The sequence below is a fragment of the Molothrus ater genome, chromosome Z (assembly GCF_012460135.2).
Source record: "Molothrus ater isolate BHLD 08-10-18 breed brown headed cowbird chromosome Z, BPBGC_Mater_1.1, whole genome shotgun sequence".
NCBI classification, from domain to species: Eukaryota; Metazoa; Chordata; class Aves; order Passeriformes; family Icteridae; genus Molothrus; species Molothrus ater.
Window position 1 is genome coordinate 31,545,825 of NC_050511.2, and position 17,957 is coordinate 31,563,781.

General features: G+C 39.1%; 1 protein-coding gene across 1 annotated transcript; it reads right to left on the reverse strand.

The window, feature by feature from the left end:
* Positions 1-7,553: 7,553 nt before the first annotated feature.
* CER1 (cerberus 1, DAN family BMP antagonist) lies at positions 7,554-9,263 on the reverse strand. Its single transcript, XM_036403898.1, has 2 exons — positions 8,736-9,263; positions 7,554-7,847 (listed from the first exon to the last, which is right to left on the reverse strand). Exons 1-2 carry the CDS (start codon positions 9,261-9,263, stop codon positions 7,554-7,556), a joined length of 822 nt encoding a protein of 273 aa, XP_036259791.1.
* Between the last annotated feature and the right edge of the window lie 8,694 nt (positions 9,264-17,957).

Below are 17,957 nucleotides of genomic sequence, written 5' to 3' on the forward strand. Positions count from 1 at the left end.
TCCCACTGTAAATTGATGGGCTCTTACCCTGGAGCAGTTTTCCTTCACAATGATGGATGAAATAGATGAAGAGTAATGTTGTGAAGACTACCAATGCCGAAAAGTCACCTTTATTACTGATCAGATTCTTCCTAAAACTTAATCATAACATGATTATTCCACAGGGAAAAAAAAAAAAACCTAAAAAAACCTCAACAACAGCAAGACAAATAAAAAAAAAAATATTACACAGGGCACTTGTTAACATTTCAATCTAAAGTTGCTCTATTTGTAGCAGAAACTGGAGGTTGTCTGGAAGAAGAAAGAAGCATGTTCCAGGTTCAGAGAAGATCAGATCAGAGAAGATCAAATCTTTCAGAACAATCTGTATATGTCAGTAGGAGCAGGTAACACTGAAAATAATGGACTTATTAATTGGATTGTTAATATGTCTATTATAAAGGGGAAAAGAAAAACTGAAGTTGTTCTTTTATAAATATTTAAAAATAACAAAAAACAGCCTCTGACTCTATTCCATGACAAAGTTAATATATATTTATGTCTATATATAAAAGACCTAATAAGCTGTGAAAATTTTTCACTGATTTGAAGAATTCATTTTGATAGGGAAAAAACCAAAACAAAACAATCAAGAAATTTAAAGGAAACCATGTTCTTGGGAAGTAAAATGGAAGTATAAGAAAAGAATAATAGTATGATATGGATATGAATCCATATCCATATGGATATGGAATCAGATATGGAATGAAAAAGAATCAATCCAGATACAGAATGAAAAAGAATCAGTCAGTAATATTATCTTCCATTTGAATACGAAGCATTTGCATTTCTGCAGTGGTACACAGATAATGGCCAGTCTTTAGACCTGTAGTCCTGCCAGGCAGGTTATATTTTTTTCTATTCAGAAATGGGATGTAAACCTAGGTTATGGAACAAGGGCAGTGGTCTTTTCTTTTAGTCATAGCACAGCATTCCCCTTTGGTTAATGGTTTTTTTGGTTGTTATTTTTTTGAGAAGGCACTTTGCAGGAGGAAACGCAGGCAGTTGTGTGCTGGACTTCCCAACTGAAAAGTCTTGACCTGGAGATATTACCTGACTCTTTTGCCAGAATATCAAATCTAGATAGATTGATAATGAGTCTTTGTGTTTAACTACATTCTGTGTGAAAAAACATACCTATGGGAGTCCTAGCTTTGGATAATATGGGTTTAAATAAAATCCAATATGGATATATTACAGAAAGATCATTAGAAGTCTGCAAAATTATTCACCTTTTTCAATGCTGAATATTGCACAATGGCATAGAATTCCTCTTGGATTTTCTGATGTCTGTGTTGTGTTGTTCTTGCTGTTTATAAATTACCACAGGAGCCACCAGCTGTCGTCCTATAAATTTTATTGGCACTCTGTAAATATTAAATCAGCCTGCTAAAATCAAGCCATGTGCAGTAACAGCTGAGGCTCTGTTATGGGGAACACATGCAAGAAAGAGGTGTGCACTGTGACTCCCACGGTTCTTACAGCTTACAAGCCCCTTGCCTTCTTGAGGCTGTTATCCAGGATTCATTTTTAGCCCGACTGTGCCCCTTGACCAACATGCAGAAGGGACGTTTTCTGTGCACAGATACATACTGAGCTGAGAAGTCAGCCTTCTCAGCAGTACTCAGTTTCCTGGGTCCTTCTAAAATTTCTTGCTACAACATTTCTGCAGCAGCACTGCACTGCTCACTTGTAAACGTTGGTGACATACATAGGAGACAGCTGTAAAGTCTAAAATGGGAGCAGAATTCTTGGTGTCATGAAGATCTACATCATGAAGAAAAAAGTCTGTGTCAGAGAAACAGCATGCTGAAACAAAACCTGTTGTGGCCCACAAGTCGCTATATGACATTGAGGATGAGGCTGTAGGTGTTAAAGGAAAATATGTCTCAGGCTCCATTTTCTCTTTTACTTAATAGCCAGAAAAATCAAAGACATGGTATGGTTTCTAATCTGCCTGCCTCAATTGTAGACATGGTGAAATCTCCTGATCCTGCAGCCCAGATAGATAAGCGAGCGCTAAGGTAGACAGGCAGTTTAATTTAGGGAGTTAATTTTCATCTTAGGCACTTCAGTGGTGTGAGGAGTTCTGCTCAGATAGTGTCCATCTGCAGATGTCCTAGTATTAGTTCTTCTAATGACTCTCTTCCTCCAAGAGTTGCTGTCTAAACACCAGGCTGGGCAACAGACTGTTGAATGTTCCACATCTCTGCAGTGAGGTGAGTTTGAAAAAGCTTCAGGAGATACAGCCTTGTTCAGAAGGCAGCTTAGTTACATGCCTGCTCAGTTTGAACACTCTGACTGTGGGCTGCAGCCACCAGCAGAATGTCAGATTAAATGACTAGTGAAAGCAGTAGTTAAACCAGGAAAAATGAAAATGCCTCAGAAAAACCTTAGAGAAGCATCGGGCTTGTCCTTTTTTATTTATTATTGTTGTAATTATCATTATTATTTTTATAATTGTTATTATTATTTTTATTTTCATTACCATTATCATTGTTAAATTAGTAGTAGTAGTAGTAGTAGTAGTAGTAGTATTTAGCTTCTGGTTAATTTTTAATTTTCAAGTGAAAATGCAGTCTGCTGATGCCATGGAGCCTGAGGTGCTCTAAACAGGAAAATTTTGTTCTCAATAAAGATAGTTAACCTTTTATCAATATTCTTGCATTAGGGCCAGCTACAGAGTCTTTTCATCCCCATTCTTTCTCACTTGAGCAGAAGGATTGTGCACAGCTGTCAGGGAATGATTTCAGGTGAGCTGAAGTTGGCGGTTACGTACCAGATATTTAAGGAGTTACGTTTAGCACAACAGAAAATACAAAATATTTATAATTCAGTAGCAGTGTTTCCTGTTTCTACTGGTAAAGTGTCTGATGGAGGACCTGAAGTAGCCCCAGTTCCACACCTCTTAGAAATGCACCATCTGGCACAGCAGATACTTCTGAGTGCATTGTGCAGGATCTGCTGCTCCAGATGGATCCCTGCAAATCTATGAGATGAGATTCATTTGAAAATCCTCACAGAGTTGGGTGATGTCATTGCAAAGCCTCTCTCAATGATTTTTGAGTAGTCTTGGGAATCCAGAGCAGTCCCAACTGACTGGAAGTTGGAGAACATTGTCTGGTTTTTAAGAAGGGCAGGACAAAGAACTTATCTTGCAGAAGACAGAAACCACAGGGTCCTATCAGTCTCACTTCAGTGCTTGGTAAAGTTATGGTGATTTTTCTGAGGGGTATTGAAATACACCTGAAGGACAACACAGTCATTCGTCACAGCAAGCATGGCTTCATGAGGAGACAGTCCTGCTTATCAAACCTAATTTCCTTTTATGACAAGGTAACACCTCCAGGTGACCAAGGAGAGACAGTTGATGTAATCTTTTTAGGCTTCAGCAAAGCTTTTGATGCTGTCTCTCACAGGATCTTTCTGGACAAAATGTCCAGCACACAGCTGGATAAACACATCATGTGATGGGTGAGCACCTGACTCACGGGCACAAGGGGTTACAGTGAATGGGGTGACATCAGGCTGGGGACCTGTGACTGGTGGGGTTCCACAGGGCTGCATCCTCAGCCCAGTGTGCTTCAGCATCTTCATAAATTACTTGGATGTAGGACTGGAAGGGATACTAAGCAAGTTCCCAGGTGATACAAAACCAAGAGGAGTTGATGCCCTTGAAGGCAGGGAGGGCCTGCAGAGAGGCCTTGACAAATCAGGGGTCTGGGCAATCACCAACCATATGAAGTTCAACAAGAGAAAGTGAGAAAGCATTGCCATGGAAAGGGACCTGGGGGTCCTGGTCAGTGAAAAGCTGAATGTGAGTCAGCAGTGCCCTGGCAGCCAGGAGGGCCAACCCTGTCCTGGGGGGCACCAGGGACAGCATCACCAGCCAGGCAAGGGAGGGGATTGTTCTGCTCTGCTCTGAGCTGGGACAGCCTCACCTTCAGTGCTGGGGGCTGGTTTGCTCACCTGAATATGAGAAAGATACTAAGTTATTAGAGAGCATCTAGAAGAAGCCAGTGAAAATAGTGAAGGGTCTTGGAGGGAAGGAGCACTTATGAGAAACAGCTGAGGTACTTGTCTGCTCAGCCTGACTGAGGAGACTGACAGGAGACCTCATTTTGGAAGACAACTTCCTTGTGAAGGAAAGGGGAGGGGTAGACACTCATCTCTTCTCTGTGGTGACCATTGACAGGATCCAAGGGAATGGCCTGAAGCTGTGTGAGGAGAGGTTGAAGTTGGATATTAGGAAAAGTTTCTTCCCCCAGAGGGTGGTTGGGCACTGGGACAGCTCTGCAGGGAAGTGGTCACAGCAGCAGCCTGACAGTTCCAGAAGTGCACTCAGGCACTCTCTGGTGTGATTTTTGGGGATATCCTATGCAGGCTCAGGAGTTGGACTCTATGATCCCTGGTGTCCCTTCCAGCTCAGCATGATTATGCAGCTGGCAGAGAGCTTCTGAGTAAGGAGTCTTGTTTTGCTCTTGCAGCAAGGAGCGAATGAGTACATTTAGGAGAAAGCACTGCAAGCAATTTCACCACCTGCTAGTAAAAGCTAGTCAGCTGAGAGCCATGGGGTTAGTTGTGAATGTTTCATAGGCGGTGAAAAAAGTACCAAGCACAGCGTGAAGTGCAGCTTCAGAGACTTTTCCCTAGAATATATGGTTGTGCAGAATTTAATAAAAGTTTGATGTAAACCTGGTATTTGATGTATTTACAGGCATTAAATCTGGTTGCGTTAAATCCACACTTAAAGGAATAGCATGGATTGAAGATTTATTTTGCTAAAGCAGTAGGAAAAAACCAGCACTTCACTTATTTTCTACACAAAGCACACCCATTTGAAAAAGAGACAGTGGGACAAATAAAAGGGCAGAAGTGTAGAAACTGCTTGGAACTGATTAGAATTTTCAGAGAGCTCTGCAACTAAAGTCTTGTTCTGTAAGTAGGTTTGCACAAGGAGTGCTCTAAAATAGATCACGTTAGCAGCACTTATCAGCATAGCTGCTTTGGAAAAGCTTTCATTATAGAACACATGCAAGCTCTGAGCAGACACAACTACGGTCTGTTGCTATAATGTTACTTCTGAAAGCATCCATATAGTGATATGGATCACACCCCTCACCTTTCTAATCCACAGTGTTCTGCTTGTAGAGGTAATCATTATGCCCAGAGAGCAAAATCTCTTTAGGCCCTGGATAAAATATATTCCTAATTTGGATTTTTTAAACGCTGAGAAATCTGATCCAATTAACACATTGATTGATTTTGCAAAATACTGTGCTAATTACATGCAACCAGTCATTGCTGAGTTAATTAAACATGCATCCAAAAAACCTACAGCACTAATCTAATTAGCAATTACTACAGCTGTCATTACCTCTTTTCACCTACTTTTAAGCTGTGCAAATTCACACTAAGAATCTCATCCTGCAAACTCCTTACATGAATCATGTTCTTTGACTGCTGTAATGCTTCAGCACAGAGAAGAAGCTTTAAAAATTATGCTGACTATCTTGCAGTCCACAATATAGCTTCTATTCAGACATCATCATGATAAACTCATACTATATCCATCATTTTGTCAAAATTACAAGATTGGAAGATTTTTCTGTTTAATTGATGTGATTTTACTGGGAGTGTTTGTAGGTCCACCTTCAAGTGGTTCCTGCAAACCTAAATGCATACTTGCATTTCAGAAAACAAAAAAAAAAAAAAAGTGGATGAACGTTCTTATATATTCAGACAACTTTAAAACGTATCAAAAATTCTGAGTAAAACATTTCAGAATGCTTGTTTTTTTCAGATTCAAGAAAATCATCAATAAAGAGAAAAAGGTTGAGAACTTTAATGCTGTGGGTTTCTTCCTTAGGCTTGATTAAAAATGTACACCAATTTTCACACACAATACAGGAATTATGAAACCTTGATATCTAGTTACTTAGAATGGCATCGTATATAGACTATAAATGGCCATATATAGTTTTCACATCTGTCCTTCATATAAAAGAATAGAGAGAAGACTTGCTTGAGTTTTAGTACACACAATTTTTATTATTTAAAAAAAAGGTTTATACGTAATGAAAGGTAACTGTAATACTAATCTTTAGTTCATTTGCTGCAAGTGACCTGCAAAAGCAAACAGCTTCACATCCAGTATCAGAATATAATTCAGATGCAATTTTTAGTAAATATTCAACATGGGCCTCAGACTCCAAAGCCATGCTGCACATGTTTTCTGAAAGAACATTATGATATTTCTAATTCCACTGTGGTTCAAATACAAGGAATCATTTCCACCAGCCCTTGAATTTGACCTTGAATAAACCAAGTCAGTAGTGATTTCCAATACACTAAAAAAGAGCTTGGACAGTTTAACAACTGCGGCCCAGATCTGAGAACAGATTTCCAGAGGACTGGAAAAACTGGCATAGAAATATGCTGAACTCTTCTGCTGGAAGCTGATCTCTGTCTGGTGTGCCAGGTCTGCAAGAGAAATCCAGGGAGAAGCAGCTGGAGAGAGCCGGAAAGCCAGCAGTTCAGCTAATAATCACTATTGCTGTGTTGCCTAGCAGTAGACTCCAGTGCTTCCTAGCAGGGTTTTCTCAGCTCTTCCTGTAAAGTTGTTAAGCTATTGTTATAATGATAAAGCCCTTCTCAGATTTTCTGTCCCATGAATGCCTTTTCTGCTTTAGTTTAAGAATTGAGAACATTATTTAAATTTTATCTTAGATTCAGTGACAATGTAAAAATTCATCAGACTGGAAAATGTACATTGTTTTTCCACAGTGAATTTAAATAATAACAACACTGTATTTATCTGTGATGTTTTCTGTAGGAGTATGGCTTTTTTTCCTCTTTCTGCAGTTGAACACTTAAAATAAAGGTACAGAGTGAATGCAGGCATGTGGAAAAGAGAGCAAGTGGTTTCTATAGCAAAATACCTCTTGCCATTATTTATTGGTGTAAATTGTGTGGTATATTAGTTTTCAATGAGAACTGAACTCCAACTGAGCTCAATCAGCATGACATTAACTAGTCGCAGCTTTCTATGTACATGTCCATTTATGTTTTACACTCTCCAGCCATTATCTTGCTGTAAAAGTAGACCTGTTTTTGTAGGGAACAGGCTAAAATCTCATCTTTGTTGCCAATAGAGCTATATTGGCACTCCTCACAAGCAAAGGCAAAGAAAACAAGTCAACATTCAGGTTTTGCACAGATAAATTGTGTTAATTCAGTCTTTGTTGACTAGCATGCAAGAAACAATGGTAGGAACGGTGGAAAATTTTTAAAGTTTTCCCTTGTTAAAGACCTTTACACACAAGCCCAGTAATTTCACCTCATTTTCCTTAACAGCTGCAAGGAAACATTTGTTACACTTTAGGTGAAGTTATTGTTGAAACAGAAATCATGTAGAAAGTCTACATTTTTAATGTTTTTTTGTACTAGAGTGATGACAACTTGTTTTTCATTGGCAAATTCTTATGATCAGGTTAAGAGGTCCTTTGCACAAGTTAATTGTGCTCATGTACATTTTCATAAAAGTCTGACAGTAGAGATCCAATCACAGGGTCTTTAATCTTCCGACTTTCACATTTACACTCTTCTACAATCATGATTTCTTTGACCACTGGAACAGAATCAGTGCAGTTGAGACCCAGGCGCTTCATGGAGAACTTGCTGGGCAAGCAACGGGAACAGAAGGTATAAAGATGATCTTCTGAACCAGGAACATGAAAAGAACTACATTTTCCAAAACACAGATTATTCTGCACTGTCACCTTCTCACAGTTGTTATGAGTAACACCCTGAAACAGAAAGCAGTTTAATGTTTCTGATGCAGAAATGACCCCATGGACTCTGCTAGAAGGCATGAGCAAAAAAAAAAAAAAAAAAGGAAAAAAAGCTACTGCACTTTTTCCTTCTCAGAACAAGTACAGGTTTCTAGGCAACATCTGTATGTATGCATGTCTGTGTGAAATAAATTTAGTTTTGGATGTGAAAAGACGTGGTCCTTGACAGATCATGGTTACAGAAACACTGAGAATTGATGGTGATTTACAAGGAATACAGCACTTTTACCTATACTGTTTGCTTGTCTCAATGTTTCAATGTGACAAAATGGCTTCATCTATGCATGGGACAATTTACCAGTTCTCTGAAATTCTTAGCATGGAGTTAGACATAAGCATCACTTTTCTAATTAATACAGAAAAAAACAATCCTTGCTTAGGTGTAAGAGAACAACCAGCTTTTCCTGTAAATACTTGTTCTGAGTCTCTATATGCACACGTGCGCGCGCACACACACACACATACACACACACACACACACACGTGTATCTATACATATGTATATTAGAGAGAGATCGTAATTCAGATGTACAAACAGTTGAGATATAATTTATTGAATGGATAATTACTCATCAATTTCCTTCCTGCTTAGACCATGTCGAATATCTGTGCATAAAACCAATAAATAACTCTATAAAAATTGAGTCTGCAGCTTTCCAGTGCTGCAATTCAGCAGTTTGCCTCATCAGACTAAACTTTTTCATCAGAGTCTTTCAGCCACTTTTGGTCAAGTGTTCTGAAGACCTTTGACTAAGCCACTTAAATAACCCATGTCCCTTTAGTTGCTGATTACACGAAATGGGGGAAAGGCATGTTTGTTGATCTTGGATACTTGTATCTTACCTGAGCAAAAGGCAGGGTTCTGCAGTTTTCTTGGTGCATTTCATTGGTCTTGATTGGCAGGACAACCTCTTCAGATGCTGAGTTTTTCTTTAACATGAAATGGTCCCAAAATTTCTTGGCATCTTTTCTGTAGGGAATTTCAGATTCTCTCTTGCTGGAATAATGGGATGGAGAGAGGTTTTCCACAGGAGAGGTCTCTCTGGATGCAACCCAGGTTCTTGGGTTTTGATCTGCATGGAGTCCTGCACTGGGAAGTATGAATCTGGACATTTTTTTCTCCTCTTTCTTCTCACTTCCAGATGCTGTCTGTGGAATTGATACAAAAAAGCTTGGTACATTCAGGGTCTCTTCAACTCCTTCTGGGTTCTCACTTATCCGCTCAGGAGAACTTTGGCTTTCAAACAGATTTTTGTTCAGGTATAGAAAGTGCTGAAATGGCCCTCTGCTTTTCCTTTGCTGTGAATTTCTCTGTAGCTCTGTGGCTCCAAGACATGAGAGCACTAACATCTGAAGCAGAAGCAGTGACATGATCCTGGAAAGGGCAACCCTGTAGACCTGCTGCTTTTGCAGTGAATGTAGTATGCTAGCTTTATACAAGAGATTATGGCAGGGGAGAGGAGGGCTCAGGGGTGACCCTGGTGGGGCTAATTGCCTTCATTTACTGTAGATTACAATTATGATAGGGAAGTTTGTGCTAATGAAACACTGCTTTCAATCTGAGTTATGTGTATTAGAAGCTCCTATCTGAAATCTAGTAACCCAGGATGTTGTGGAGTACAGAAGGAGTCAACAGGGGGAAATGTTTGGATAAGGTGTCTAGTTTAGGCTGAGGAATTAAGTAAACATTTGAGGTTGTGTATTAGAATGTTCAGTGTGGTCTCCATTGTTTATTTTGACTTTCTATTCCATACAGCCAGAGACTGTCAAAACAGGGTGTTATTTCATTACAATAGGAAAAGGCAAGCTGATTAAAATTTGCTGAAACAGTAAGCTCAATCTGGAGACTGTGTTTTCAAAAGTTAAGTCTAACTTTGGACTTTCAGGTTTAGGATATGACCCAAGGTCTGCACAACTAACAGACTGCTGCTTAGACAGTCAGAGGAATCTGTCAGGAAGCACTAGTCCTCACTTCATCTTCCTCACAGCAGGTTTGCAGCTGCTGGAGTACAGACATGTCACTAGCACAGAGCAGAAGGTCTCAAGGTGAAGAAACTCTGCTTCCTGGGTTTTCAAAGGTTCTCTTACATCCTGTTCAGGCACCAAAGCCACTCCAGACATCCTGTCAAGTGATAATGATAAATGAATATTTAAATAAAATGTGTTAAAAATAGATATTTATGATTCTAGCTATCAAAGTCTCAAAAGAAATACCTAAAGACTACTAGACTTTAAAACAGAGACATCTTTTGCATAATTACCATGTTATGCAACATGTAAGAAAAAATAATCTGCTAGAACAGCATATAGAGAAAAGCTTTGGGAGAAGGAAAAGTTATTTTCAATAAACATTGCAAACAGTGATCCCAATATTAAAATACAAAAAAGAAATTCGGCTTCAGATAATTTGCCATTTAGGTATGCTAATCTTCACACACTCCCGTTTCTATGAAACTCCATCAGGAGACTCTAAAGTTTGTATTATTCTTGAAAAATTGTGTGTACTAGATGTATGATGTTACTTTACTTTAATTTCCAGGGAATTAATTTCTTGCCTAGAACTGCACTTTGATTCCACGCATCATATTTGTATTCACCAACAATTTGAACTGAAGCAGTTGACTTTTGTAGCTAAAATACCTTTTATCTGATGTGTACTGCTAACAGTCACACAAAACTATTCAGTAATGCCTTTCAAACATGAAAATTTTGAAGCAAGATACATATTTGCAGGTCATCTAAGGATGTCTCTGATGATGCACAGATAAAAATTAAGTAAATTGTAGAACTGGAATGATTTGGCTTCCCAGACTACCTAAACTAAACTGGCCTGGGTGCAGTGTAACTCTTAACAAAGAATGTATAAAAATCTTAGTATTGACATATATCTAGAGATGTTTTGCTACTAATGTTACATTATAGTGCAAGGGCAATGAAAAAAGCCTCTTCAAGATCAGAATCCACTCCTGGTACATACCATTCTGTCCTGTAACGTACAGCAAGAAGAGAAGCCTTTGAGACCTTCAGATGTAAATGTAAAAATTATTATTTACAGAAGGGTAGGGAAGAAGACCGAAGCAAAGTGGTGTCAGCGAGTCACTCTGCAACCCAAAGGCTGATAAAAGAGCTCTCTTCACTACTAGGTCAAGCCAGTTCTAGTTCCTGGGATCGGGATGGTGTTACCTAAGATCTGATGAGACCAAAAAGCAGCATGCCAGCTCTGGTTCTGCTAAGAAAGTCTAACACTGTTCCTTCATACCTATAATAATATCTATGGCTGCTTTCCACAAGGCAAAAGTGGTAAGATATGGTACATCTGGGCATGGTTTTCAATATCTAAACACTACCATAATCTGTTTTGAAGTCGGCTGCCTATATAACTGTGTAGAGGTAGCAGGTCTCTCCTTAGCCTCTCTGCTTAGGCTCTCAGGAAGGCATCCCAGCTCAGACAGCAAGCTCAGATAGTCATTCTGAAGTTAAAAATAGCAAGCATTTGCAAGTCTCTTTGTGGTGACATTGACTGCATAGACCAATAATTGACTACTGGCATTGGACTGGGTACATAGTCATTATGTTCCAAATAGACCTAATCTCAGCTTTCTACAAAAAAAAATGCTGTTTCTTTTCTAAAAACTTGTTTTCCTGCCTGATTACCCTTTCATATAAGCATAACATGTTTTCACTGTTTTCTAGTTATTAAATCTTACAGCTATATGCAGCAGTGTCTTTCAAGCAGGCTTTAGTTTACCTTCATAGTAGCAATTTATTCAGGACATTCTGTTTTCACTAGAAATAGTCACTGTGAATGTTTGCCCATCCTTTTAAAATTGCCAGGTCTATAGATGATGAGTGCTATGCAAATGCAAAATGGTATTATTCATTTGTTTCAAAGCTGGAGTTTATTCAGTCATTAATGGACATTATCTGCACTGCTAGTTGATGCCTAAAAATAATTTTTGGGCAGTGCTTGAATTACTTGCCTTCTGTTGAGCTAAATAGTCTCATCATACCGTGATTGATGATAAAATCATTAATATGGATTTTATGTATACAGTCCAATTCAATATCTTGTAATTTTCAAAACACATCTGATGTAGACAAACTTGTATCCAGATATATCTTTCACAGACCCCATATGAAGACCTCAGAACTAATGAATTATCACTATGCAGTTTATTCTCCAATAATTGTACTTATCAAAGAAGGCCATCTGTGGTCTTTGTTTTTCTGAGTTTCAGGGAAGCAGATCACATACAGGCTGCATGGGAAATTTTTAATTACAAAAGCAAGAGTCCCTTAACAAGGTATGAGATGAAAGAACAGGCAATAGGTTTGTTCAGTTTTGTACTTCCAGCCTTAGTTACTCTACATCATGAACTCCTCTATGTTTCAAGTCCTCTGTTGCACTGTTTCTTTCTCCACTCATTTATGTTTTCCTGTTAACATTTCTCTGTTTCTTTTCTGTGTTCTGGCAAGAGAACTAAGAACAGCATTAAGTTTTCGTATGCCAGCTAAAATGAAGGTGCTCATACTTTAGAACATTTTTTTATGGCTTCAGTGGGGCTAGTCCTTTCACATATATTGGACCATGTTCTCCTGGCTGTAGGTACATACAGAGAACACAATGGGTGGTTCTGTCTCTGAATGGTACTGGCACATATGTACTGCCAAACTGACAGTATATCCAATTCCAGACCCAGCCTGATGAGTTTTCCTGGGTCTGTAATTGATTGCAGCAGATTGCTAAGGCATGGGACAGTGAGAAGACACTGGGAAAACCTGTGGGACAGAGCAAAAGGAGTTTGGGCAAAGGCACAAATCAGTGTCAGGAAGATGCATCTTCCTAGATTGTTGTGAATAATTTGAGAGAGACAGGTTATTCACTGAAGAATTTGACACCACCACCAAAATTTTTGTAATATAGTCCAAGGAAGATGCACACAAGATTTTTTTTAGTTAATACAAAAATAGATACAAACTTATCTTAAAATTTCTTCTATATGCATAAAAGGATATCCTTTTACTCACTCTGATTATATGCAATTCTTCAGATACCAGATTCTTAATCACAGAATCACCCTATCAGTCATTAGGGTTGAAAGGAACATCTAAAGATCATCCAGCCCAAGCCTCCTGCCAAAGCAGGGTCACCTAGAGCAGGTGACAAAAGAATGCATCCAGGTGGATTTGGAGTGTCACCAGAGAGGGAGACTCTGCAGCCTCCCCAGGCAGCTGTTCCAGTGCTCTGCCACCCTCAGTGCAAAGAAGTTCTGCCTCATGTTGAGGTAGAATGTCTTGTGCTTTAGTTTATGGTCACTGTACTTAAGCCAGTTGCTGGGCACCACTGAAAAGAGTCTGGCACCATCCTCCTGACACCCACCTTGGTCTATTTCTATGTATTGGTGAGATCCCCTCTCAGTCTTCTCCAGACAAAACAGTCAGAGCTCCCAGAGTCTCTCCTCATGAGAGAGGAGCTCCAGACCCCTGATCATCCTTGTGGCTCTCCACTGGACCCTCTCCAGTAGCTCCTTGTCTCCCTTGTGCTGAGGAGCCCAGAACTGGACACAGCACTCCAGGAATGGCCTCGCCAGGGCTGAGTAGAGGGGCAGGATCACCTCCCTGACCTGCTGGCCACACTCTTGCCAATGCACCCCAGGATGACATTGGCCCTCCTGGCCACAGGGGCACTGGTGGCTCATGGACAGCTTGTGATGCACCAGGAGTCCCAGGTCCTTTTCCACAGAGCTGCTCTGTGGGAGCTCAGCCCCAGCCTGTGCTGGCACTTGGGGCTGTTCCTCCCCAGGTGCAGGACCTGGCACTTGCCCTTGTTGAGCCTCACCAGGTTTCTCTCTGCCCAACCCTCCAGCTGATCAAGGTCCCATTGAATGGCAGCAGAGCTTTCAGGTGGATCAGCCACTGTCCCCAGTTTGGAGTCACCAGCAAACCTGCTGAGGGTGCATTTGATCCCATCCTCCAGGTCATTGACAAGTAAGTTGAATAAGTTTGGTCCCAATATTGATCCCTTGGGAATACCACTATCTGCAGGCCTCTTGCTGTGCTGCACTAATCATGACCCTCTGAGCTCTGCCTTTAACCAGTTCCTGATCCACCTCACTGTCCATTCCTCTAACCCTTAATTTCCTAAGCTTACCTATGAGGATTTTATGGAAGACAGTGTCAAAAGCCTTGCTGAAGCTCAGGTAGAAAACATCCACTGCTCTCCCCTCAGCAACCATCCTGCCATGCCCTCACAGAAGGCCATCACATTGCTCAAACATGATTTGCCTTTGGTGAGTCCATCTTGACTACTTCTGATGACCTTCTCTTCTTTTATGTCCTTGGTCACGGCTTCCAGAGTGATCTGTGCCAACACCTTTCCAGGGATGGAGGTGGGGCTGACTGGCCAGTAGCTTCTCAGTCCTCTTTGTTGCCCTTTCTGAAGATGGAAGTGACACTGGCTTTTCTCCAATCATCAGGCACCTCTCCTCCATTATTTTTCAAAGATGCAGAGTGGGCTTAGCTACAACATCTGCGAGCTCCCTCAGGACCTGTGTGTGCAACCCACAGGCCCATGGATTTGTGGTTTTGTCTGCCTAGCCGATCTCTAAACAAACCTTCAGTGGCCAAGGGCAAGTCTTCTTTTCTCCAGCCTTCCTCTCTTGCCTCCAGGGTCTGGGACTCCTGAAGGATGGCCTCAGCAGTGAAGTCTGAGGCAAAAAAGGAATTCAATTACTCTGCCTTCTCTATATCTTCTATCACCAGGATGCCCACAATATTCCTATAGGTCTCCCATACAGCCTCTCCCTTTTTCCATGTTCCATAAATTTCTTGTTTGAGATTTGCTAGAAGCTCTCTGCTCATCCCTATATGTCACCTGCCACCCTTTTTTGATTTCTTGCTCATGGGGATACATTTGTCTCGATCTGAGAGGAATGCTGAATACTGACCAGCTCTCCTGGACTCCCTTGTACCTTTAAACCATGGGATTCCTCCTATTAGATCCTGTTGATTGGGACTACTTCTGATTGAAAACAAGACATTACCTCAATGCAAAAAAAAAAAACAAAAAAACCTTGGAAACAAGAGCTACTTTGTTCGTATCATTTAAGTGTACTGATACTGAGAAAAGTATTTAAGTAACACAGAGTTGTCCATACTACAGTCAGCGTAGCTTCTTAAAGGGTAGCAAGGGAGGAGAACTTCCTCTGAAGAAGACTGAAGTTTCTGAGGGACAAGGACTTTTTCACATCCTTATTTAAATCAAGAATCATATTAAAATAATTTGTATAGACTGGCAGTCTTGCTTGAATTCATTCTTCTTCTTGTATATCTGCTTGAAGACCTACCTTTTCTTAGATTTATTTCTCAAAATAAACAGCATTTTTCTTTTCTGTGGGGTTAACTTATGGTACAAATGTCCTTATAGCATTCACTCAATAATAGGCCCAAACAGAAGAAAAAACTGATCAGAAGCTGATCAGAGTAGACAGTAGGTATATTATGCTTAACTAAAAGGGCATTTATGTTATAGATTTATATTATTTATATATAAAATATATATCATATATAAAATATAATTTATTTATTTATGTGTATATATTATATATATATATAAAATATAAATAAATATTTTAAATAAATTATAAAATACTATATAATGTATAAATATCTATAATTATATATTTATATTATACATTTATATTATTTATATTAATAACTAAAGTCATTATCTCTAGAAAATAAGTTTTTGTGCAATTTTGAAATTAAGAAATTCATATTCAATAAAGTATATTGTTGAGTTTTTATTAACACACATTACAGAGTTAAACATGACAATATATATAGTGTTTTGAATAGAAGAATTACCATAGCACCAATCTTGTGAAGTAAATAATGCAGAATCATCAGTAGTCACTGAATCTTATGCATCATTCTCTCAAAGTTATTTTGATAATTTGAATGAATAAAGGCTTGAAGACATTCAATAAAGTATCCATATGTAGGAAGAAGATCTGGAAAGCTTTTCTGATATTTTTCATACTAAATACTTCATATATATAAAGTTAGTAAAAACTCGAGTGTTTTAGAATACTTTGGTTCAGAACAAGCTCCTGTGACCTGTTACCTAACCATTTTTTCCACAATCATTGGCTTTGAGTTAACTACCTCCCTGTCAAATTTTTTGAAATATTGACATATTTAAAAGATATATGACAGGGAGTGAAAGTGGTTAAAAGTGACAAGCACACACAGTGCTCACACAGCCCATCCCTGTCTAGAAATCTAATGTAACTGCTAGATTCTTTTCACTTAGCATCTTGGTTCTGTTGCTCTTGAGTATGTATTTATGGATAGCTCTGGTGAAGTAAATCCTTTGTTTATCCAGAAAGTGTGGCATCCATATGTGAACACCAGAATTTACATGCTCCTTTTTCTTATTTTCAGCCTTTTGAAACACTCCTCATATCACTTCTCATAGTGCTGATCCCCTAAATACTGATTTTTCCTGGAGTTTACTCAGCATCTAATTCAAAAATGCTGAAGATTAGAAAATCCCCAAAGCTCCTCAGAACTGTAGGCCCATCCATTTCTAAACTTCTTAGAAGCCATAATTTCCTGTGTCAACAGAAAAAAAATATTTGTGCTTTCTCTGATTTGAATATGCTTTGTTCTTTGAACTCTAGTATCTAACAATGAAAATAAAAGATGTAAAGATCTGTGAAGAAATACCTATTTAAGGACAGGAAAAATAAAATTTATTAGTTAAATATTTGGAACAGTTAATTGTATTGGAAAAAAAATCAGCAGCCTTTCAGGGCAGAAATATACTTGGTCTGCAATATAAGAATTTTAGTTTCATTAGTGTATTGCTTTAGATAAAACTAAGACAGTAAACTCATGCAGTTCGCACAACTAAAAATCTGTTGTGTAGTAAAATCTTCATGTGCAGAAATCACTATAAAGTAGTTCAAATGAAGTACAGAAAAGGGAAAATTTCCCATACTCTCACAAAAGCAAACCTGAGGTCACTGTTGTGTCAGATGGCATGAGTCGTTTATTAGTTACTGATCAAGTAACAAGCACCTTTGTCAAAATCCCCACTCTGTTGATATCATTAATTTATTAAATAATTGGGAGAGGTATTTGAATAATCTCAATAGGTTTTATCAAATTAGCACCAATAAATTCTACATCTTTTATTAAAAAAAGGCCCTAAAGAAATAAAAGTTTATGTCTCAGTCAATTTTCCCTGGAATTCCAGAATACACCACTAAAAGATACTGAGTGCTTTTTTAGATGCTTTGTTTTTTCTGTAATGAAAAATTTCAGGAATAAAATCAGGTCTAAACCCAGATGTTCAGGAGTACTTGGCTTGGAGACAAGTAGCATATCTATGTTGACCTAGAAAACTCCTTAAACAAAAGAGTTTCTGTCTAGCAAAAGTGTCTAAAACCTTCTCATAATTATTACCTTTAAAAAAAAATTTAAAAAGAGAGAAATCCTGGAAATATTTTTGTCTACATCTGTTAATAGCAAGAGAAAAGGCGAGGAGGTTCTGTCCCCAGCATGTTTTTTCTCTGATTCTGCAATGCACCCGTATTTATTGGCAGCAGTCCTTTCAGGGAGGCTCTTTCCTATATACAAAGACTGTTCAGCTGCTCACGGTGTTGATATAACTTGTCACAGGCAAGGAGGAAGGATGAGTAACCCATGCATGACAAAGGCAAAGAGGAGGAAGATATAACCCCTGAAACAGTGTCCTTTAGCTCAGAGAGCAGAGGTGATTCTACTCTGTCTGTCCCTTGCAGGACTGAGAAATTGCTATGAGTAACCCGAGAAAGAGGTTTTGCAGCTCTGTTGCAAAACTGATCCAGAGGCTGGCTGAACAGATGAGCAAGGGGAGATCAACTGCCAGCAGCAGGCAGGCAGATGGGAAGGATGAGTGTTCAGAGGTGCAGGGCAAATTCACCCTACTCACTTCCTAACCAACTGCCACACACTGGCTCCTATTGAGAGGAGCTTTAATTTATTTTTTTTTTAGGAAGCCTATGCTTGGATCCTCAT

Bases quoted from the DNA above. Each gene is read 5' to 3' on its own strand.
- CER1 (XM_036403898.1), bottom strand. From the start codon at position 9,263: ATGTCACTGCTTCTGCTTCAGATGTTAGTGCTCTCATGTCTTGGAGCC. The intron at 7,848-8,735 runs GTAAGATACAAG...TTTCTGTTTCAG, and splicing joins GAACCCTGCCTTTTGCTCAG to GGTGTTACTCATAACAACTG.